Source organism: Mustela nivalis (genome assembly GCF_964662115.1).
Source record: "Mustela nivalis genome assembly, chromosome: 10".
Classification (NCBI taxonomy): Eukaryota; Metazoa; Chordata; class Mammalia; order Carnivora; family Mustelidae; genus Mustela; species Mustela nivalis.
Window position 1 is genome coordinate 5,437,853 of NC_139029.1, and position 25,738 is coordinate 5,463,590.

The 25,738-nt window shown below is 40.5% G+C and overlaps 1 protein-coding gene across 7 annotated transcripts in view; it reads right to left on the reverse strand.

Moving 5' to 3' along the window:
* RERE (arginine-glutamic acid dipeptide repeats) overlaps positions 1 to 25,738 on the reverse strand; it is a 417,613-nt gene that overhangs the window by 248,887 nt on the left and 142,988 nt on the right. For all 7 annotated transcript variants that reach the window (XM_082685303.1, XM_082685300.1, XM_082685297.1 and 4 more), the window contains exon 2: positions 3,540 to 4,008. In XM_082685303.1, coding sequence (XP_082541429.1) covers positions 3,540 to 3,864 — 325 coding nt within the window. In that variant the 5' untranslated portion in view covers positions 3,865 to 4,008. The remainder of the gene's footprint in view (positions 1 to 3,539; positions 4,009 to 25,738) is intronic.

Below are 25,738 nucleotides of genomic sequence, written 5' to 3' on the forward strand. Positions count from 1 at the left end.
GTCAAAGAGTACAAACTTCCAGTCACAAGATAAAAAAGTTCTGGGATATTATGTATAGCATGAATGACTGCAGTTAACAATACCGCATTGTATGCATGAAAGTTATTAAGAGAACAGATTTCAAAAGTTCTCACCACACACACACGTACCTACATGTGGTGACAGATGTGTTAACTAGCCTTATTGTGGTAATCATTTTGCAATATACACATATTTTAAATCACTACATTGTACCTCTTGAACAACATTAGATGTCAATTATATCTCAATAAAGCTGGGAGGGGAGGGGGAAAAAACAGTGGAAAGAAATTAATATGCCACCTACAGCAAACTTTAGAGATCAATATCCTATGCTAAGGAAGCCCATACGGGAAATCTGGCTGCACACAGCTGTGTAATAAATCAATTTGTTACTGTGACAGTCATCTCAAAAGTAGAGTAACGGCTGATAGACAACAAAGAAGTTAGATTAGACATGGGGCAATATATAATAGAGCCCCACAAGGTTTTTGTTTTGGTTCTTATAACAAGTCAGCTCAATCATTCATTGGCAAATAAATGATTCAAGATAGACTTCCATATTTGAACCTACTCCATTATTCATTCATCCATCCCATTATTCTAACTCTGACATCATTAATCAGTCAATAAATGTTTGAAAATTTTTCAGAAATTTATTTATTCAACAAATATTTAAAAATACACACTTTATGTACATTACTGTCATAGACAGGAATTCAATGATAAGCAAAAAAACAGACTTTCTACCCTTTACGGAGGAGACAGTTATGAATCCTAAAATAACAGAAATAAAAAAGAAAATTACTGGTTGTAAGTTCTGGGAGAGGAAAAGCAGTAACACTGATAAAGGAGCACTGAAAAAAAGGACAGGAATTAAGTATGTCTGTCTGTGTGTATATGCAAGAGGGGTTCACTAGCCTGAGGCAACAGCAAGTTGCAAGTGCAAATGGCCTAAGGCAGGAGGTAACCGGGACAATAAGTAACTTCAAGTCCATCGTGCTGAGCTCTTAAGGACAAAATAAAAATAATTCCAGAGATGAGGAGCAGGGGCAAACAAGAGCTAGTTGTGACCATGATGAGAATAAAATTTAGCTAGTGAGAAATTCCGAATAATACCGATTTTCTCAATAAAATCCCATTCTTTTCAGACTAAATAATCTGAAGAACACTGAGAGGCCAAGGTCAGTCTCCTTACCGAGGAGTCACATATCCACTGGACCTGTGCGAACCCCAGGTCATAATACTGTCAGCACCTGAGTACAAGGGGCACCTCACACAAAGTGGTTATACTCTGAGTGTCACAAAAAACTTTCACATTACTTTGGTTTTCATCATTTCTTTGTAGCATATGTAGCTTCAGGAGAGAGCCTATCTTTTTCATATTTCACAAAGGTCCTCAGATTTACGAAACAATGCTTGCCTTCATAAATTACTCAGTTCAACTCCAAAACCCTTAAAAACTCACTGTAAATAAGCCCCGAGTGACACCCCTTCACACACTCTTCCACACATCAAGCAGGAAGGGCTTCTATCCACTAGAAGGTGCAAGATCAATGTGTAATGGCTCCCAAACCCACTCCCTCCAAACTGGCTTCTCTTAGGGAGATAATCAGCAGAAACAGGGTGCCACAATCCCATAATGGGAAATAAACAGCAGATTTGGTGGGGTTTTGTTTTTGTTTTTTTTTTAATGTTACAAAGGTTACCAGAACTGCAGGACTTCTCAGGGTCCTGCAGTTGAATCTATGAACTCTTATGACAGGGACAGTATGTACAGCACTTCCCATACGTGTCTGACTACAAATATTTGAGGAAAATACCGCCACTGACACAGGAGTAATATTCCCCTGAGAAAGGTGGGCATTCAGTACTGCACAAAGCAGCAGGCCTTTTGACAATGATCCAGACAATCGCATAACCATGACCTGTTATATATCATGAGAAAAGGAAAACAAGTGAGATCTTGCCTTATTTTGAATATTTTCCTTATTTATGATACTATATCTGTATCTAAAGAAGTTAACACATTTTGTTCCTTTCTCACAATTTAGAACTGAATAGGTCGATAGCAAGTAATGTGCAGTAACTCTGAAATGAGATATTCTTCAGCAGCTCAGGTATTCTTACTGTACAGTATCTGAGCCTTCTAAATCACAGACCCTAACAATACTGTAATGCACACATTACTCGATCTCCCCGCAGAGCTCTAGCTCGCCTAAAACCTAACGCTATACTTTCATGCCATGTAAGCATCTTCTCAGTTAATCATCAATAAACTATACTTGTGACTAGAAGTTCATCTAGGTAAGTTCTAATACTGTTCTTATCTTTTGAAATTTAAAACAAATTCCTATATAGGAATAAAAAAAAATCTGGTACTTTACACAAAGTTCAGAAAAGTTACAGTATTCCTCGGTAAAACAACTATACAACGTCAACAACATAACCTAATTTCTTTACCCTCCCTTCCCTGGAAGAACAGCAAACTGGGAGACTTTTGATCTCTTAATTATACCTCATGAAATTCATATCACTTCTTAGCATCATAAGCAATTCAAATGATTTTACTGGTTTTACTGACTTCTGTAAGAAAAAAACTTTAACACACACAACAGGTGACATGAAGAAAGAAAAGTTCTGTGGGGCGCCTGGGTGGCTCAGCTGGTTGATTTCAGCAGGGGTCATGATCTCACAGGTCACAGGATACAGCCACAAGTCCCACTAAGCGGGGAGTCTGCCTGGGATTCTATCTCTTCCCCTCTCCCCACTCATGCATGTACTTTCTCTTCCTCTCTCTCAAAGAAATAAATAAATCTTTGAGGGGGGAGATTTGTGGGCGCCCAACAGGTTAGGTTTTCAATCACTGGTTTCCCTGGATCTCATCTGAAGGCTGGGTCTGTCTCTCTCTGAACAATGCTATAAGCCTCGATACACTGAGTAAATTATAGTACATTTTCTAGAAAAGAAAGCAAGTTAGTTGTCCTCATCTCTTATCACTGGTTAGAGATTCTGAAGCTCAGTTCCTTGGACAAGGAGGTTGTCAGGAGAAATAAACTTTAGCCTGAAGGCCTTTAAAGATACTTCTTCAGCTTCTGCTCATTGCTGCAGCTCATGTGAACATCCCGCTCCTAAGAATCTTCACTAAGGTTTACTTATCCTTCCATGCGTTCTATTCTCAGGGTCGCCACTGCCTAACTGTGTTGAACATAAAAGGCAAGGAAGCCATCTAACTATGAGATCTACTGAACAGATGGTGAAGGGAGAGAAGCAGCAGCACAAGGACACAAAGAAAGAAACTGACAAATGCACTAACCGGGACAAAAGACCAAGTTGTGTCTCTACACAAGCAAGAAGCCAGCGCATCCAACTGCGCCGAAGTGGGTCAATGTGTTTCCTACCTTGATTGTTTTCAACCCAAAACTACTATCTACTTTTCTGGGTCTCCTGTCTTCCCTAATGTGTAAACAGGCCTGTAAATGCAGATGACATTTCGCCACCACAAACACCGTGCTCCTTACCTCCTGGTCTGTAGACGACGTCATCCTCAGTGATGTAAGAGGTTATCTCACCAGTGTCTGTCCTTTCATAACGAGATTTTTTTTTCGGTGGTTTCTTTTTGTTCTTCTTCGTGGATTCCTCCGTGGTGGCACTATTATTGTCATTATCCTCATCTTCGCTGTGGTCACTCTCAGCATAATTTTTGGCTCCTCCTTCCAAGGTGCAGCTCCTGCGTGGTCTTGAATTCTCACCCTCTCTTGCTTTGTCTCGTTTATCTCTCTCTCGGTCCCGATCTCGGTCCCGGTCCTTCTCTTTATCTTTGTCTTTGTCTTTATCAGCTGTCATGATTCTCCACGTGCCTTCTTCTGTCCTCTCACGGCTAGGCCTCCGTGAAAGGTAGACAGTAAGCCTGGGCTTCAGTCTTCTGAATTTCTCACTCAATTCCAGGGAAAATCCAACCACTCCAACTACCCCAACGTTTCAAAAACGCTAGGCAAGAAAAGAGAGAAAGAGAAACTGATTTTACTTTAACATTTTCTCATATTTCCTTCCTAAAATAATGCTTTGTTAAATGAATCTCTTACTTACTCATGTTTTAGCCCCAAAAACCTGGCAAACCACTGGAAAAAGTTAGGACAAGTGATACAAAGTATGTGAAGTTTATGGCTTAGGATTTACTACCACACCAATAATGAAAACATCTCAATGCATAATAGTAAACCACACTTTCTGTTCATCAATTGTTCTCTTCTTTTGAAGGAAAAAGTAACGCATACCTAATACACAATATATAATGGGTACAATTACATAAAAGGAGCTTCATAACCCATAATATTAATTTACAAGGGCAAGAACCTATATACTAAAAGTATTAACACGGGGGGGGGGGGTTAAAAAATAATTGGATAGCCTGGAAAAATGTCTCAAGATGTCTCTCACAGGGAACTATCTTCTGAAAACTCTTTCCAGCCACATTGCCAAATTTCCAGAGCTCCTCTCAAGAATAAACACAGGTATTGACTCAAATAAAAGTGATGACCCTCAAAGCAAGAGTCTTGCCTTCAATTGCAATTCTTCCCATCTTCTAAGTCTCCTGCTCTAGTTATTTTCCAGGAAAAATGGTATCTCTGAATTATCTCTGCCTTGACAAAACAGCTTCCAAAAACAATCTTCCATCTTTAGGGAATATGAGGTGGTTTTTACATGCTTTCAAATTTCCACTATTAATAACCTCCCTAGTAAACTCCTCTCTAGAACTAAGCTCAACAAGGAAAGACTTAAGTTTGTAAGACTTTACAATGAGGAGAGAGACTCTCCAATCTCAACCCAACACAATTCTTGTAAAAATTTTACAGGGTGAGGAGAGGACAGTGACAGATGGACATGGACTATTTTGTTTACAAGTCAGTTTTAGGACAGTCATAATTACCAGTAATTTATCTCTTGCCATCCTGAATCATCTTCCTCAACATCTCTCATTTGTTGAACAATCTATACTAAATACTATCTACATGCCAGGTGTTTGGAACTGAAGACACAATGAGGAAAAAACTCAAGAGTCCTTGCCCTCAATGCTCTAAGTGCCCCTACCAACCCCCCCAAAAGCAAACAACTGATCAATATGAGAACCATCTGCTTCTTATGTTACTAGGGCCAGACAGAAAACGACACATGCAAACAAACAAAAGATTGGTCCTCTTTATTCAGACAACAACAAACAAATCAACTTGCAATTGCACACACAGAAAAACACAGAGAAACTTCTATTTGGTCTATTTGGTCTATTCTATTATATCTAAACACAGAGAAAATTCTATTTGGTCATGCCAAAACCATCCAAAATGATTATATTCTCTCTCTAAAGCTTTTAAAGGTCAACTCTGACACCAGAAAAGACCTCTCCATAAAATAAAGCCCCGTGTGTATATCCAAAACTTTCAGGTAACTAAGAACAGTGATAATCCAAAGCAAAAGTCAACCAATTACCATTTACATTTGACTCTAAAACACAGTGCAACAGGGATGTATTTTTTTCCCTCTGCATTTACCATACTAATCAGATTTTTTCTGAGCCTCATTATGCAATGACCAACAGACAATAATAATGTGACATTTAAGGAAAGGAATCCAGAGAGAAACCAGATGGCAATGACAAGTGTAGATGTCATTTCAATTTGCTAGAAATGATCTATCAATACAATAGCATTTTTGTTAACAATAAGGGGTTTATAGAGCAGGTTCCTGCCATGATCTCATTCAATTCTTTCTCAGCAGCTCAGTGAACTTGACAGAAGTCACCATCCCCACTTTATATACTAAAGAAGGGAAACTGAGAAGAAATCATGTGCATGAAGCCATACAGCCAATGATTCTGCCCAAGGAAGCCCCATCCGACCCAATTATAACCTACTACTCAGGTTGTAATCTGTGCCCCAAAGTCACCAGCTCTTCATCGGTGCTAACTTTTCCTGCATGCATCCAGGCTGATAATTTGCACAGACAGATTTAGGAAACACACTCACTTTGCCCTTCCCTTCCCCAAAAGAAATTTTTATCCAGTAACAAAGACAAAAATACTAAAGATATTTCTGTTGATTCACTTGCTCAACCCAGTTAAACAAAAACCATAAGATACTTTTTAAGATTTTATTTTTTTATTTATTTGAGAGAGCAAAAGCGAGGCGCACTCACACACAAGTTGGGGGGAGGGGCAGAGGGAGAGAGAACCCTAAGCAGACTCCCCACTGAGCTCAGAGACCCATGCAGGGCTCCATCCCACAATCCCAAGGATCATGACCTAAGCCAAAATCAAGAGTTGGATGCTCGATTTCCTGAGCCACTCGCATACCACTATAAAATACTTTAAAAACAAAAGAAAAAAGAAAATCTAATCTAGAACATGTTCAGAGTCACAAGTCTATTCACTGAACAAATGTCTACCAAATGCCTACTGTGTACTACTTACTGCTCTAGGTTTGAGGAAAGCAGGAGAGAACCACACACAAACTTCCCTGCTCTTGTGGAGTTGATGGTCCAGGGAATGGAAAGACACCATAATCAAAAGAATGATATGTATACAGTATATGAGAAGATCTTAAGTAAGGAATCCAGAGGGGGGTGGAACAGGACTCAGTGTGGGAGACTTGCAAGGAAGGCCTTGGGCTTTGTTAAAGCCGTGGGGTACATGAAAGGAGCTTATTCCAGCAGAGGGGGAGGAGGTGCAAATGTCCAGAGACAGAAGTGAGCTGAGCACACACAAGATCCAGGAGGCCAGTGGCGCTGCAGTGGCATGAGGAAGAGGGAAAGTGGAAGGAGATGAGTTAAGAGACATGAAGTGGCGGCTGAATCCTGCCTTGCAAGCCAGTGTAAGGACGCTGGAGCCTTTACTCAAGTGTCATTAAGTGACATGAAGTGACTTGAATGACACTTCAGCTACTGCAGGGATCTGAGTAACAGAGAAAGACATGATCTGACTATGTTTAAGATCACTCTAATCGTTGAGAAAAAACCTAAAGGGATGCAGGGGTTACAGCATGAAGACCAGTGAGGGAGGAGGCTTACTATATAATAAGCCAGGTAAGAGGCAGAGGCAGCTGAGACAGACCAGCACGGCACGGGCAGAAAAGGGGAGAAGTCTTATTTTCTGTGTACTTTTAAGGTAAGTGGCAAACTGGATGTGCTGACAAACTGGGAGGTGAGGTGGGACGGAAAGAAACCAGGAACAACTCCAAGTGCTCTGGCATGAGCAGCTGGATGACGAAGCAGGCGTTATATGAGTTTTGGAAGAAAATTAAGAGCTCAGGTACGAACATGCTAAGTTTGAGAGGCTTATAAAAAGCACACAAAGATCTTCAGTAGGCAGAGGTCCATGCTGGAGATAAAGATGTACTTTTAATTTCATTTTTAAAGCCATGAGATTGAATAAGATCACCAAGGAAGTGAATGTGCATAGCTTTTCTGATAAAATTTTTTAGACCCACAAAAACCTTTAGTACTCATGCTTGAGTGGAGAGCATATTCAAAACAGACCTGCAACTCACAAATTTCCAAAAGCAGCACCCCTAGGACTTATAAAAAAACATGTATTCTTCTCAGTAGTTCCCACATTTATCAGGTTGCACTTCATCATTTTATCTTAACTGATAAAAATCTGGTCAGCCAGCCTAGCTGTGCTCTCATCTTATCAAAGTCAAAGGCCTTCAAGAGTCAGTGATACAGAACTACTACTCTTTATAACTTCAGCTAGTTCACCCTCCGCATAAACATCATTTGCCTCTTAAAGTGAAGCCAACAACCGCTCACAAACCCCTCAACACGACTTACCAGAACCGATTCAGAAAATGCTAAAATTCCTGTCATGCTCAGGGCCCAAATCTCATTTTAAGAAAACCATTTCCTGACACTATTTAAGCAGTCTCAGGAGGTTAGACCCATGTCAGAACTGGACTGAAAAGCCAAGACCCAAGATCTTGGCACTGCTATGTACTGAACTGCCTTGGGCAAATCACTCTACCTCTCCAAATCCGTTTCACTGCTGTAAAATAAGGACAATCACCAGCGACCTCCCAGAACTGCTTTGAGAATTAAGTTAATTAAGCACACTTTATGCATACGCACTTATAGACTGTGAAGTGCTTTACAGATGCAAACTCTCACCAGCAGATAATACCCAATAGTATATTGTGCTATGCAAGATACAAACGTAGCCAAACATCATGCCTACCCTCCAGGTTTAGTGCCTCTTGTGGCGCGGGCTGGGGGTGGGGGCATTCTACTGTACGACTGAGAACTAAATTGTGTAGAATGGACTACAAATGACAAAAATTCAAAAAGATCATCTCTGGGATCATATAAAACTCACTTGTCCATGAAAAGTTGCCACTTCCTCCTGAGGTCTCACTCCCTGAATGCTAATAATCCCAGTTACTCAAGCCAAATTCTATAGGACACTTGACTCACCAATGCAGCTAGTGAAGTACAATTAATTTTTCCTCATTCAACCACATCAAGAAATATTTGTTTGTCAAATTTCCAATCACACAGCAAGTATTTGGCTCAGCTCTTAGGGTCCACCAGTCACAGCCTGAATATTTCTATAATGTTATCTACTGCTCCCCCCGATTCAGTGACAAGGCATCAACATCTTTCACAGAGACTAATACAACTGCCTTCAAACTGATCTCTGCCACTAAAATTTTGCTTTTTGCCCTCCTTCCAATTTACCCCGCAATGCAGCCAGCCAGCATGTCCGACACTGCACCACTCTTTTTAAACAGGTATAATTCACACCCCCACACAATCCAGCCTTTAAAGTACAATTCAGGGGTGCCTGGGTGGCTCAGTGAGTTAAAGCCTCTGCCTTTGGCTCAGGTCATGATCCCAAGGTCTTAGGATAGAGCCCCACATCGCACTCTCTGCTCAGCGGGGAGCCTGCTTCCTCCTCTCTCTCTGCCTGCCTCTCTGCCTGCTTGTGATCTCTGTCTGTCAAATAAATAAACAAAATCTTTTTTTAAAAATTAAAAAAAAAAAAAAAAAAAGTACAATTCACTTCCAAAGACTGGGAAGAACCTCATGTCCTGACTGTCCTTTGGCTTCTCCAGCTCCCTCTCCACCTCTCCCATGTGCTCCAGCCCCCTCAAAGCACTCCCTTCCTTCTCAGGAAACCCATGTGCTTAGAATACTCACCCCCTCCCTTTGGTCTGCCTAACCTTAGCTCACCTTCAGGGCCTCAGGCATTTCTGCCGCCTCACTCCCGGAAGGCTCCCAGTACTCCCAGTCTGCCTGTAAAAGGGCCATCGCTCATCCCATTGCCATCAGGCACTGCTAGCCTATGGTCATTCTCCACTAACTGACAAGGACCATGGCTATCATAGCATGTTTACTGGAACAACTCCCATTACAGCAATTTCCTCTCTGTACCAAACCCACTGTAGAGTGTCAACCTCATTATCATTTGACCACTCCGCTGAACACACACCCTCCCTCTGGAAAGGCTGCTCACCTTTGGCTTACCTGGCACAGTCCTCTCCTGGGTCTATCAACCTGACCCTCTGCCCCCCAGTACCCCACCAGCCAGAGCAGGAGTTCTATAGGGCACGGTGTCCCCTTTCTCATCCTCGACTTCTATCCTCATCAATCTCATACACGTCCACCAGCCCACAGGTAACACAAACACACAAGTGACCACAAACGGACATGTCTACCAAACCTCCACAGAATGAAAACTGTCCACCTCAAGTCTCCTCCTGGAGATCTCAAAGGTACCTCAACATATCCAAACTAAAGGCATGCTCTGGCCCCAAATGAGCCCTTCTTCTAAATAGTCTCTCTCAGTGACTGGTGCCCCTCCTCATCCTTGTCATGCCAGCGAGACACCCAGGCAGCATCATTAGTGACCACCTTTCACCCTAGCATCAGCCAACCCTGTCACTGTTACCTAATAAATTTCTCTCAACCTCCTCTACTTCAGGACACCTCCAACATCACAACCTCAGTTACAGCTTCTAGGATGGCTTTTCTGGACCACTTCAACTGGCTTCTCTTCAAATCCACTATGAGCCCTTACAGTTCTCCTTCTACACTCCAGCCAAGGGTACACCTCTCAAAAGGCTGATATGATTATGTCAATCACACCTTAAAAATGGTCATTCAATGACTTCCCACTTCTGTTGGCTAAAAACCCAAATCATAACATGATCTACAAGGCCCTTTTATTTTTTTCTAATGTTTTCTTATCTCTACCTCTAATGTGGGGCTTAAACTCATAATCCCCCAAGACCAAGAGCTGCATACTCCTCTGACTAAGCCACACCAATGTTCCAAGCCCTTCATCTTATCTGACTCATCTCACACCACTCTGGCATTCCTTCCCTCAGTTCCCTGAATATACCACACGCCCCCCTGCCCAGAGCATGTACTTTGCTCAGGTTCTTCCTTTGGTCTGTGATGCTTCTCTCCTTTCTTGGCCTATGTGTCTCCTACTCTTCCTTCAGGTCACAGCTCAACAACAACTTCCTTGAGATGTCTTTTCCTGTCCAAAATGATTAGGTTAAATCCCTTTGCAACACTTTCTACAACTGTAAGTTCACAGTTATTTGTGTGACTTGATTAGCAGCTGTCCAGAAGCTAGAAGCTCCATGAGAAATTGACCCTTGACTGTTTCTGCCCCCTCTTGTATTCTCAGATTTCTCAAATCCTAACTCTGCCTGGTATGCAAAGATAAGCAATAAATCATCTTTTCCTGCCCTCCGTCTCACACATGAGCTAGGTAAGTCAAGAGAGCACTATGATAAGACTTTTATTGGGGAAAGAAAATATTTCATGAGCACACAAGTGAAGTGGTGCTCAGGCTGGATCATAAACCCTGAACAGGGTAGGGATGAGCAAAAAGATAGAGAAAACATTTCAGGTGCAAAGAAGTATAGTAAGAAGAAAGGTGGGTTAATCACCATCCTTAATGGGAACTATAGAGAAAAACCAGTAGGAAATGCGCTGGGGGAGGGGCACATGGGGAGGACAGTTAATGGAGGTTCCTAAAATAATAAAGCAACTATCACTCACTGAGCACTTAAAATGCCCTAAGCATTTTACACATTAATCCATTTAATCTTCACCAGATTAGTAATTATTCAAGAAAAAAAACATGTAAACCAGGACATATGACCAATCTAACTCTGTTCAATAGTACTACTGTTATGTACATTTTCCAATGCAAAAGCAACCACAGAGAAGCTGAGCAAGTAGACCAAAATCACACAATTATGTGTTAGATCTAGGATATATAACCAGGCCGCAGCCTCCGGGGCCTATACTCTTAACCACAAGGCCATATTGCCTTAAATTATCCATCCTTAAAAGCTAAGTTATCCAAAACAACAGACTAAGCAAACAGGTGTCACTGAAGACTCTTGAGACAAAAGGAACATTTTGGAAACATTGACCTTGTCTGACTGGAGGTGTAGGAGTTGTTAGTTCCATCTGAACAAGCTTGCTTTCCAATCCCCTGTCTCTGAAAGCCTAGATCAGGAACCAAAGCACCCCAAGAACTTCTGCCTTTGCCATTTCTGCATTTAGCATTCTCTCTTAGGAACAAAATGAATGGTCCAAATGCAGAAGACACAAGAAAGCTACCCCATCTTCCGGGCCCTGCCTCTAAGAGAAGCAGCTGCAGCCTACATGCCAAGGAAAACCAAAAAGGCATGCTACAGTTGGGCAACTTGCTTTCAAAAGGAAACCAATTTTCTTCTCCTGTTCCTTTTCATATCAACATCCTGGGAGAGAAAATGTAATTAATGACTTTTGCTCTAGAAAGGGAAATGTCACTCCAACACTTGCCCTCACTGGATAAGAAATACGGTATTCTCATAAACAGCAACCTGCTGCAGAGAATACTTCAAAATATGGCAGAGAAATCACCTACGAACCTGCAAGGTAACACTGAAATTTGGGGTCAGCAGGTCTGTGACCCCATGCAGAGGTAAGACTATGTTTTACCCAAAACTGATGTGGTATTAAGAGTAGTTCTTCTGTGTAAAAAAAAAAAAGAGTTGTGAAGTTCTTCCACCCGACAAGCTCAACAATATAAGCGAATGAGTGGCTATACATGCAACTCCAACAATTCTCTACATTTGGGGTTAATGAATACTTAAACTCAATCAATCATGAGTTAGCATACCCGGTACTGAAAGAACATAATGGAGATGGGACACACCAGTCAAATTCAGGGAGGGACCTCTGTGATATCAAAACAGAAGGAAGTGCTGAATGACTGTCGCTTATTCAAAAGTGGATATAATGCTTAGAGTAACATTTCCTCCCTCTGAAGCTTGGGGAAAAGTGGAAAGAATAAAGATTAGTGGACTCTTGACAATTTCTTCCAAAAGCACATAACAATCACAAAACAAAGAACCTGCGAAGGGTGGGGAAAGCACCCGAAACAGCAAAACTCTAGATTACAATTAACAACTCAATTAAATTGTTTAAATAACAAACAATATATACTCTTTTTATTTGAAGTAGGAGTAAGGAAAGATGAGGTGTCCAAGGTGGTTTCCAACAAGGAAATAACTAATCAACCATTCAAGCATCCCTTAAAGAACACACAAACTCATTCAATATAAGCAACTGCTCTCCTATATTGTTAAATGTGAAGTTCTACAAAATACACACTGAATTTTTTGCCTTGCACACTGCCTAGAGCTACATCACTTCTGCTCAGTGGATTAAAGAAAATTCAATGGTCACTCTAAAGCAGGCTTTCTCAACTGTGGCATGATAAACATTTGGGGCCAAATCATCCTTTGTTGTGGGGAGGCTGTCCTATGTATTATCCCTGGGTCTCCAACCCATGCAGGCTGTAATATCACAACCCTCTGCTCCAATCAGGACAACAAAAAATAACTCCAAATATTGACACCTATCCTCTGGGAAGCAAAGTTGCTTACAGTTGAGAACCGCTGCTTTAAACAAATAAATTCTATCACAGAGATTTCAAGGGGCTAATAAGCATGTGTGTTGTTTTGTTCGTAATTATGCTTACGTAATATGCAATCCATAAAGCAAACACCATTACAAAAACTCTAAGATGGCATGTTTTTTGTTCTCTGCAAAAAGCTAGACTAATTCAAAGCACTGCCTGAAATAGTATTACACAGGTCCCTGACACTGAATTAGGAAAACAGAAATAATATATCCTGAAAATCTTGATGTTCCCTGGCAAGCCCTGAAGGGTTGTTAGGAGTAGTATTACTCGTCAGTGACTTGCCTAATCATGGGGCCAAGTGGATGCTTCTGTTATCATATAATTAAAGAGAAAACCTGATGTCTACAATGCCAAGTATGAGGGAAACCAAATGCCTGTGAATCCAAGTCCCTGATATGAAAGGATATAGAATTCCTAAACTCACTTTCCCAAAGCACAGCCATAAATAGAACCCTAAGCAGAGGGATGACTAAAATACATCCACACAACAGAACATTATTCAGCAATAAAAAGAAGTAAAATACTTATACATGCTACAACATGAATAAAACCTGGAAAACATTATGATACATGGGGGGAAAAGCCAATCACAGATGTGTCCAGGAAAGGCAAATCCACAGAGATACAAAGCAGATTGGGGGTGGGGGGTCATGGGACTGCTATGGTTACTAGGTTCCTTTTAGGAGTGATAAAAATGTTCTAGAATTGACTGTGGTGATGGATGCACCTATCTGTGAATATATTAAAAGCCATTAAATGTATAATTTAAATGGGTAAATTATATGTAAATCATATTTCAATAAAGCTATTCAAACACACAAACAGCAGTGCTACAAACAAGTAAGAAAAAGCTCAAGCTTACTCCAGCTAAGAAAAAAGATAAACCTGGCTAAAGTAAGGATGAGCTTTTACCTCTGGAACTAACACCACCTCTTAAAGCTGTAAAAGAATAATTAATTAAACATATAGAAGGAGAAGTTTTATTTCATGTAATGCTAGAAATGAAAGAGAATCTTCTTTGGACCACAGCAATCTTTAATACATAGGAATATGTAGTCAGGTTTACCACCTTTATCCAACATGTTCAAAAGCAGGTAAGAGGGACAGGGTGGCTTTAAGTCTGCAGGGTTCCAAGATTCAAAATAATTCCAAACCATGGCACAGAAGCTCTCAGCATTTGATGACAGGGTGAATTTTATAGTTAATACAATTACACCTCACACACATATGAAAATCCAAAAGCATTCATAATACACTTCTAATCCAGGGGTACAAATTACATCAAGGGAAAAACAGAATCATAAACTCACTGGAGCAGTCCTTCTAAAAACACTTAGAATCTGACCCTTAGATGAAAACGAAAAGTAGCCCTGACTAAAAGAAGTCTAAGCCAAAACTCAACTGGCCATTTTCTATGTGTGAGCTAGTCTAAAGGTTTTTGTGTTTTGTTTTGTTTTGTTTTGTTTTGTTTTGTTTTGTTTTGTTTGACACAGAGATAGATTGTACAAGTAGGCAGAGCAGTAGGCAGAGCAGCAGGCAGAGGAAGAGGGAGAAGCTGGCTCTTCCCTGAGCAGGGAGCCCGATGCCGGGGCTCGATCCCAGGACTCTGGGATCATGATGGGAGCTGAAAGCAGCAGCTTAACCAACTGAGGCACCCAGGCACCGTATGTGTGAGCTACTCTAACTGGGTGTGACACTCTCTAGGTTGACCGCATGTATTGCCCTGCCATCTCTGTTGGCCTGTGGTCAGTCAGAGAAAAACAGAAGAGCCACCAGATCTACTCAGCTACAGAGGCAGGCAAGCAGTGAGTGAGCAGGGTATACTGCAAGTCCTAAGGCCTGGACCACAACACTGATCATCAAATACACACAAAGTCCAGAGCAGACTCTCGGTTACTTCTTCCACTACCTCAGCAAATATCCATGTGTGACCAGAATACATGAAATCTCTAACCTCAGACAGAGCTGAGAGTTTAGAAGGAAGAGAGAGAGAGAAGGCAAACAAACAGGAAAATACATAGTTTACTACCTGGTGATAAGTGCGATGGAGAAAAGCAAATCCAGGCAGAGACGATGAAAGGCTGTTAAGCTATTTATGGTAATCACTCATAAGAGGTCATTTGACTTAAAAGAAAGTAAGTGAGCAAGTTGTGTGGTTAGCCAGGGGGAAAGCACTCCAGCTAGAGAGAAAAGCAAGAATGAAGGCCTGAGACAGAAGCGTGCCTGGCATATCCAAACAGCAGCAGAAGGCCAAAGTGGCCAGAGCGGTGGAGACAAGAAGAAAGCCAGAGATGAGAGGAAACTGGGAGCATTTACTGAAACAAGGGAAAAGCCACTGTAGGGTCTTGCAGACAGAAGTAACTGAGTTACATTATATAGATTCCCTCTGGCTGCTGTAGGGATAAGCAAACTACTGATTCCCGCAAGGTAGTGGTCACATGGGCGCTAGCAGAAGTCAGAACACAGACTATTCAAGCAAAGCCATCACAATCTGTTGTCAGACTGGATATAGAATGAGACAAAGAAGGGGCCCAGATCTAGGACTGAGCAACTGAGCTGACATTTCCTGATCTTGGGACAAGAAGGAAAACTGGGAATTCTGTTTGAAACATGTTAAATTTGAGATGGCTAGTAGATAGCTAAGCAGAGTTGAGAGGTCAGAAAGCTTTGGGCATGTAAACCTATGAGTCCTCACCATAAAAGTAGTATCAACAACCATGTGACTAGATGGTTGAAATATAGGGCTGAAATATTCCAAGGTGGCACGAAAATAATTTGCAGCAAGTAAGAAACCACTGAGAGGCCAACTAAATTTGTGAATGACCAGTGAAGCTACAGTAACAAGATGGTGGAAAGACTGCATCAAGACCACATTCTGAAAATCCCAAAATGAAAACAATAGAGGGATTTATTCACAGAGAAATCCACTACAAATGTAAAAATTGCCTATAGACAAATTCTGTATTAATGATGGTACCAAATGCTGCATTTAATAAAATCTAGGCTGCTACAGTCTTAGTTGGTTTCCACTCTAGGAAGACATAAGAGGGGAACACTCCCCCACCCTATTTCAAAGGGAAATACACCTGTGGTCCAAATGAAGACTTAAGGGTAGGGTATGCTGTTTGAAAGGTTCTCTCCTTGCAAATTAATAAAAGAGAAGTACTGGATTTTAAAAATAACTTCCATAGGTAATATTTCTGAGGCCCTAAAGTGAACACTGTACGCTTAAGGTCTACGTAAAAAGAAAGAAAGAAAATATAGTGATTAAGCATTGAATTCAAAATAGAAGTTCAATCCCAGAAAAACAAAGTTTAATAGGCTCATTAGTGATGTTTAGTTGGTGTCATAATTTGAATCCTAAAGAAGAATTATTTTTAAGAAGTTTTTTTTTTTTTTTAAGATTTTATTTATTTATTTGTCAGGCATAGAGGGAGAGCGAGCAAGTGAGCACAGGCAGACAGAGAGGCAGGCAGAGGCAGAGGGAGAAGCAGGCTCCCTGCCGAGCAAGGAGCCCGATGTGGGACTCGATCCCAGGACCCTGAGATCATGACCTGAGCCGAAGGCAGCCGCTTAACCAACTGAGCCACCCAGGCGTCCCAAGAAGTATTATTTTTAAATGTTTAATATGAAAGGCATACCTAGATTAAAAATCTATGCATCTTATCAAGAAAATTATGATTACATTAATCAATGAAAGAAAGGAAACAGTGCCAAATTCAAAAAATCATACTCTGGAAATATAATTTTAAAAGATCAAATTACCAAATTCTGGCTAATGACAGAAAAGATGTTTTCAACAATAAGAGAAAATGCAATATTCTTCTGTCATTTGCTACCTCCTCTATGAACAAATTCTTTCATGAATGGTGACCTTCCAGAATCTGAAACTATGTTCATCAAAGAGTCTGTATCAGAAACTGAATGTAGTCATTTTATGCCTAGAGATCTGACACAAAAATGTATGGTTCATAGAAGATGCTCAAATTTCCCATTACAAATTTGGAAAACACTTTATTGGATATTTTAGGTAAATTCAATTTCGATTATCTTTCCTCATTGTTATTTCCTACCTTTTTTTTTTTTTTTTACATTTTTATTTATTTATTTGACAGAGAGCGAGATCAGAGGTAGGCAGAGAGGCAGGCAGAGAGAGAGGAGGAAGCAGGCTCCCTGCCGAGCAGAGAGCCCAACTCGGAGCTCGACCCCAGGACCCTGGGATCATGACCTGTGCCGAAGGCAGAGGCTTCAACCCACTGAGCCACCCAGGCGCCCCTGTTATTTCCTATCTTATAGTAGAGAATATACAATGAATTTTTCAGAGTCCCATATAAGCACTTGCAAACTATTTCCAGTATGCTATAGAAATACCATCTCCTACATATGTGAACAGTGGTAAGCATGAACTCCAGGTAACGTGAACAGTGCAAGTATGTTCCACAGTTGACTATTTTAGATTCCTTGTACTTCCTGGGCCAAAAGACTGATTATATTAACATTCAGAATAAGAATAACCATAAAAAGAGGGGAAGGGTCACTTCCCAGTAAGACAGTCTACATTTCTAAATAAGCATTCTTACATATAATTATACAGCTGCCACCATTTATCAGCAGTGATGGCAGCACCGCTAATGTTTTCTCAGCACTAAAGTCTCTCCATGACCAAGAAGGGTAACCAAGACGCCAAGAGCAGTTAAGTGATATACAACGAGAAGCTGAAAAGCACAACAGTCAAATTTGTGGGTGCAAGAGCCACATGGACACTTACCATTCTGAAACATAAAAATGAAGAAACTGTAAGTGAATAGAAGGAAACTATGGAAGGAGGCATGGTACAGCACAGACCAACAGAGTGTCTCCTGAAGTTCCCACTGCTAAGTGCGAGCTCTAACCTCTCTGGCTATTCAGATACACCATACATGGCTTCAAGCCCTAGTATGTTTAGCCCCACTGTACCATCACAGTTTGTACAGAGTCCCTTTGCAAAATAAAAAGTAGCTTAAGAATATACCAGAGCCTGGAGGGAAGAGCAAGATGGCAAATCAAGATGGCAGAGGAATAGGAGACTTAAATTTCATTGGTCCCAGGAATTCAGCTAAATAATTAGCACACCATTCTGAACACCTACAAACTCAAAAGGAGCCTGAAGAATAAAATAGCAGCAATTCAGGGCGCCTAGATGGCTCTGTGGTTAAGCCTCTGCCTTTGGCTCAGATCATTATCTCAGGCTCCAGGGATAGAGCCCTGCATCAGGCTCCCTGCTCAGCAGGAAGCCTGCTTCCCCTGCACCCCCACCTGCTGCTCTGCCTACCTGTAATCTCTCTCTCTCTGTCCAATAAATAAATAAAAAGTTTTAAAAGGGGGAAGAAAAAAAAAAAAAAACGAATAGCAGCATTTCTATGAACAGAAAAGCAACCACTGTCTGGAAGGTAGGACATGCAGAGAAGTGAATCCAAGGTGATATTTGGGAAGACAGACCTGGGGGTGAGGAGTGGGGGTGCCTAGATCAACCAACTAGTAAGATAGAACAGCAGAACACAAAATCAGAATTTTTAGAAGTCTGCTCCATGGAGGTACATTGCTCCAGCGCTTAGACCACAGTGTGGTCTCAGGACCTCGGGGTCACAGAATGACCAGGGATGCCTGAGTGTGGCACAGCTCCTAAGTATCAGAGCAGGGAAACCAGCTGCAAAGACTGAGCCCAGACATGGGCTTTCCGGTAGCGGTTGCCATAAACCGTGATCCCAGCAGAGTTGGGCCATTACTCTTCCAGCAAAAACCCAACAAGCAGCAGATCCGGGCAGGCTCCCCTTCCTCCCCCAGGTGGAAGCAGCATGGCACCGTGCTGCAGAAATCTGCTGGGTTTGAAGACTCTAAACAGGGCCGTGTGCCAGAGACAAGAAGGCTCAGTAACAGGCCAGATGACCATGGAGCAGAGCTGGAGAACAAGAAACTGGAATGACTGCTTTTCTCTGAGGGCTCACTGAGAAATGGAACCCTGAGTTCCCAGCTCCTCCAGGGCTGGAGCTTGGGAGGTCACCATTTTCATTCCCATCCTCCAAAGCTGTATAGAAAGCATTAAGGGAACAAAAGCTCTGAGGGCGAACCTGAGCAGATGACTTAGCCTGGCCCCTGACAAGGATGGTGCAGTTTCACCTTGGACAAAGACTTTTCAGAATCACTACATCAGGCCCCTCCCCCAGAAGATCAGCAAGAATAACCAGTCAAGACCAAGCTCACCGATCAGTGAGAACTACAGAACTCCAGTGCTAGGGGAATGCAGCACATAGAATTCATGGCTTTTTTCCCGTGATTCTCCGTTCTGTCAAAGTTAGTTTTCTTCATTTTCTTTTTTTTTTTTTTAATTTTTCTTTTTCCTTTTCAACCAACATCTTATCAATTCCTTTCTTAAAATCTTTTTGAATTTTCATTTTTACAGTCATATCTATCCCTTCATTGTATTTAACCTTATTTTGTGTGTGTGTGTGTGTGTGTGTGTGTGTGTGTGTGTGTGTCTTTCTTTAAAATTTTGAGATACAGCTTCTTCTTTTAAAAGACCAAAATATACCCTAAATCTAATGTATGGCTTTGTTCTAGTCTCCCACTTGATCACATTCTCTCCCTTTTTAAAAAAAACTTTTTCTTTCCTTTTTTAACCAATTATCAATCCTTTTTTAAAATGTTTTTAAATTTTCATCTTTATACTCATATTCCATGCCTTCATCATATTTACCCTTCTTTTGTATATAAATAAGTTTTCTTTCTTTAAAATTTTGGGAGGCAGTTTCTTCTAACAGACCAAAATACACCCAAAATCTAGTGTGTGGTTCTGTTCTATTCACTAGCCTGATTATATTCTTCTCCCCTCCCTCCCACCTTCTATCCCCTCCAGTTTTGGGTCTCTTCTAATTTGTTTACTGTGTATTTTTCTGGGGTCATTGTTACACTTTTTAGCATTTTGTGCTCTCATTCATCTATTCTTTTCTGGACAAAACGACAAAACAGAAAAACTCACCTCAAAAAGAAAAGGAACAAGAAGAGGCATGCTAACTGCCAGGGACCCAATCAATACAGACATTAGTAAGGTGTCAGAACTAGAATTCAGAATGAGGAATATAAAGATACTAGCTGAGCTTGAAAAAAGCACAGAAGATAGTACAGAATCCCTTTCTGGAGAAATAAAAGAACTAAAATCTAACCAAGTCAAGATCAAAAAGGCTATTAATGAGGTGTAACAAAAAATGGAGGCTCTATCTACTAGGATAAATGAAACAGAAGAGAGAATTAATGATACCGAGACCAAATGAAGGAGAATAAAGAAGCTGAGAAAAAGAGAGATACAAAACTACTGCATCACAAGGGGAGAATTCCAGAGATAAAGTGATACCATAAGACAAAACAGTTCTAGAATATTTTGAGATCACAGAAGAAGAAAGGGGGGGGCAAAGGTATACAGGAGCAAATTACAACAGAAAACTTCCCAAATCTGGGGAAGGGAACAGGAGGCACAGAGACGACCCCCCTCCCATCAAAATCAATAAAAATAGGTCAGTACCCTTACATCTAATAGCAAAACTTACAAGTCTTAGAGACAAAGAGAAAATCCTGAAAGCAGCTCAGGACAAGAAATCTGTAACCTACAACAGTAGAAACATTAGACTGGCAGGAGACCTATCCACATTCTGGCAGGCCAGAAAGAACCGGCATGATATATTCAGAGCACTAAATGAGAAAAATATGCAGCCAAGAATACTATATCCAGCTAGGCTGTCAATGAAAATAGAAGGAGAGATAAAAAGCTTCCAGGACAAACAAAAACTAAAAGAATTTGCAAACGCCAAACCAGCCCTACAGGAAATATTGAAAGGGATCCTCTAAGCAAAGAGAAAGCCTAATAATAACATAGCTCAGAAGGGAACAGAGATAATATACAGTAACAGTCACCTACAGGCAATACAATGACACTAAATTCATATCTTTCAATAGTTACCCTGAATGTACATGGGATAAGTGCTCTAATTAAAAGACACGGGGCGCCTGGGTGGCTCAGTGGATTAAGCCGCTGCCTTCGGCTCAGGTCATGATCCCAGTGTCCTGGGATCGAGCCCCGCATCAGGCTCTTTGCTCAGCGGGAGCCTGCTTCTCTCTCTCTCTCTCTGCCTGACTCTCCGCCAACTTGTGATCTCTCTCTCTGTCAAATAAATAAATAAAATCTTTAAAAAAAAAAAAAAAGACACAGGGTATCAGACGTGATGAAAAAAACAAGATCCATTGATATGCTGTCTGCAAGAGACTCATTTTAGACCCAAAGACACCTCCAGATTTAAAATGAGGGGGTAGAAAACCATTTACCATGCTAATGGACATCAAAGGAAAGCTGGGATGGCAATCCTTATATAAAACAATAACTGTCCCCAATGGAACACTTGCTCTGATCTGGTCATTCTTTTAAATGCTTCAAACCAATGGTGTTATTTAATCCTCAAACAGCTAGGAGCTACAACTATTATCATCACAATCTTGTGAATTAGGAAACTGAGACTCATGAATAACCTGTCAGGTGGCAAATACATAAAGAGTATATAGAAGATATTCGAGCCCAGGCCTGCAATTTCTTACAGCAAAGGATTCTTTACCACACCTATGTCAATAAACTGAACATCATTCTAGATGAAATGAATGTTCCCTAATGAAAACTGCAAGCTGAAAAACATTAGGCAACAATTTAAAAAATATATCCATAAGGGTCACCTGTGTGGCTCAGTGGGTTAAAGCCTCTGCCTTCAGCTCAGCTCATGATCTCAGGGTCCTGGGATCGAGCCCCGCATTGGGTTCTCTGCTCAGCGGGAAGCCTGCTTCCCCCTCTCTCTCCGCCTGCCTCTCTGCCTACTTGTGATCTCTGTCTATCAAATAACTAAATAAAATCTTTAAAAAAAAAAAAGATGTATTTTAAATGGAAGTGGCTGCATGTGTGATGGGAAGATTAATCCATAAAACTTGAAACCGTGTGGGGAGGTAGTGGGCAGCTCATCCAGTGTCTATTCAAAAATAGCCTTTTCCACTAAAAGGAGAAGCAAAGAATTGAAGATATAAGTGAAATTGATATATTTAAAATATGCTAGGAAGACTTCTTTCTACAAGCAACTTTGGAAACAGATGACTTCAGAAATTTGTGGGGTTTTTTTTTTTAATTTTATTACTGTTGATACTCCTCTGTTTTTTACATCCTCTGTATGTTATGTGTTAAATCATTTACTACACATAAAAAAAAAGGATATACCAGTGTTCTCTATTAGGTGTTCACAAAAAATCTTAAATACTGTTAACTCAGGGTCAAATACTAATTCTGTCTACAAAACAAAAAACAAATACCTTGAATATGTGTAATCAGCAATACCTAGAATAAACTCATATGGAAGACAAAATAGTATTTCATTTTCACCCTTCTCTTGGTAAGAACAGAGATACACATTCAAGAATAGTCCCTGAGGGACGCCTGGGTGGCTCAGTTGGTTGAGCAGCTGCCTTCGGCTCAGGTCATGATCCCAGGGTCCTGGGATCGAGTCCCACATCGGGCTCCTTGCTCGGCAGGGAGCCTGCTTCTCCCTCTGCCTCTGCCTGCCTCTTTGTCTGCCTGTGCTCGCTCTCTCTCCCTCCGTCTCTGGCAAATAAATAAATAAAATCTTAAAAAAAAAAAAAAGAATAGTCCCTGATATAATATAGGAGATTAATTTATTTATTACATCAAACTTTAAAGGATAAAATAAGAGCCGGACATCACCCATAATATACCCTAGTCCTGCTCAGCTTCCAACACATACTCTAATTAGAAAAAATTATCTGCCTCTTGTCCACCTGGGAATGAAAAGAGAAAGCCATCAAGTCTACATTAGGGATTTCCAATATAAGTATGGCACCTCTTTAAAGCAAGTGTCTGCCAAGAACTTGGAAATAAAGTCATTACTGAGAGACCCATTAATTTGCAACGAAGGGCTCCAAAAGATAAATGCGAAAACAACAAACACTAAATGTCATGTTTCTTTAAAGAACAGAGTGAGGAAGCTTAATAATACTGTCAATAGTTTATGTTAAAACATACACACATTAAATCTACAGCATTACAATTTAAAATGCAAATTTTATTAAATATTATGTGCAAAACTGCAGGTTTTTCCATAGGCCTCATCCTCATCTTGACATTTATAAATTATTAAGCAGCCCTTTAACTATGACTGGACTAAAAGAGAACCTATTGATTTATAGACCTGAACATTATTATCAGAAGGAATGTAATACAGGGAGTGGAAAAAAAGAAAATATGAAGAGCAAGTGAAAGGATCACACCTAGGAACAGTAACTGTGATAACACTGAGCAGGACGGGAGGAGGCAGAGACTGCATTCATTTCCTCCACAAGCTAAGTCCATATGTTAACACGACTTGTATTGGTCATGTGTTGGCAGGCTTAATACCACATAGGTATTTTTTTCTAAGCTTTCATCTCATATACTCTTAAAAAACAAAAACAAAAACAAAAACCACAGTAGAGCAACTGCCAGATTAAATAAGGTCTGAATCCCAACTATTTAAAGTCAAGTTCCCTTGACAAATTTCCCCAATTTTGTTGTCAAGGAAAAATTAAAGCTATAAGCAAAACACTCTTTCCATACTCCACAACCACAAAAATATCAGCAGCTCAGTTTACTGCCCAATGTAAACGTATAGTGAAGAGCTCTAGTCTCTAGTGACCTTTACGAACACCTGGAAAGTGCAAGCAAGCAATATTCAACATAAGAGAACATAAATCTCAAAAGCACCTGACAAACAAAAACTGGAAGATTGAACTGTAAATGGAGCAGAGGGTTACAGCAGCATTCTCCAAAGAAATCCTCTCTTTCACTTCAGAAAACAGAGGAATTTTTCTCAAATCCTTTCAATGGAAAAACTGCCACTGCCGATTAATGTCAATTTGATCAAATCTATGAGACCTGAGGGAAATGCACAAAATCCCTTTCTTTACTCTCCTGCTTGCTTCATCTTGCAACTTGCAAATTGACTAACAATATGACTAACTACCTAGAGACATGTGTGCCATTTTCAGCAACTGCTAATTTACAGTTTTATTTGTTTTTAACCAGCTGGATGTGATATGTTTTGCCTCTTCCCTATAGGTCTGTCACTTTGGTGTTTTTTAAACACATGACATGATATGAACAAAGAACCATTTTAGACTATTACAGAATTTTAGAACTGTGTCAAAAAGGCAGTGATAGTAAAAGGCAGCTCTTCACACCAATGAAAAACCCACAAAAGTCCGTAATAGTAGGGAAGAAATTTTTAAGCATCTTGAGAGCCTCATTACCGCACCCACACTAAGCCAATCCTACCCTCTACCAGGATCAAAAAACAGCAGGATACATTTTGTTGGTGATACTATTAACCCTTCTGCTAAATTCTGGCTTGGTAATCAACCAGATGGACTCAAAAAGCAACTGAAGATGATGTGAGGGCTTCTACCTCTAGTTCTCATAACCCATGGGGAGAGGCAGATGATGCATGTAATTGAATGGAGAAGAGGTTTTAATTTTGAAAAGTGTCAACCTTCAGCTGCCTTTTACATACCCATCCAGACTGAGGAATCTACTGGACAGTTGGAAATACAGTCTCAGCTCCATCAAATGCTAAGAAGAAAGACCAAGGCAAGGAAGCGCATGGACATGTGGGTCTTCAACATATAAAAAAAACTAAAATACAAAGATTCCAAAGGTATTTATTATGTACTAAATGAGGTGGCCCAGAAAATATATTAAATAAAGAGTAAGGGGCTAAACATAGACACCAGGAGCAGTTTCCAAACCAAATTCCTTAAAAAAGAAAAAGAAGAAAAGAGAAAAGAAAAATCTGGACCCCTTATAAAGGCAGCCCAAAACTGACAACCATAACAATAAAACCCTCTATCTAAAGTAAATGTGTAACAGCCAAACTATGGAAAGAGCACAGATGTCCATCGACAGATAAGTGGTTAAAGATGATATGATATATTGATACACACACACACACACACACAAACACACACACCAGAATACTATGTAGCCATCAAAAAATGAAATCTTGCCATTTCCAACGATGTGGATAGAACTAGGGGGTATTATGTTGAGCAAAATAAGACAATCAGAGAAAGAAAATTATCATATGATCTCACTGATATGTGGAATCTGAGAAACAAGGCAGAGGATCATAGAAGAAGAGAGAAAAAATAAGAAGAAACCAGAGAGGGAGACGAACCATAAGACAATCTTAGGAAATAAAATGGAGGTTGCTGGAGTGGTGGGAGGTGGGAGGGATGCGATGGCTGGGTGAAGGACACTGGGGAGGGAATGCGTTGTAGTGAATACTGTGTATTGTGTTAAGACTGATGAATCACAGACAAGTACCCTGAAACAAATAATACATTATATCTTAATAATAAAAAATATAATAAATACAAAGTAAGTGTATGACACACTGCTGGTGCTCATAAAGTTTACACCTATAGTGTCATACTAAAGGGTCAAAGACTTTAGGTAAGAAAAATGTTCAACAAATTAGTTACCAACAGAATCAAACACCCAGAAGATACTGCCTGGTGTAATTCATCTACAAAAAATGATCAATGCCAACCTGTTCTTCCTCCGAACAGCATGTGAGTTGCAGACAAAAGTAACAGAAATTCAGATGTTAGCTAGGATGCAGAGAAAGG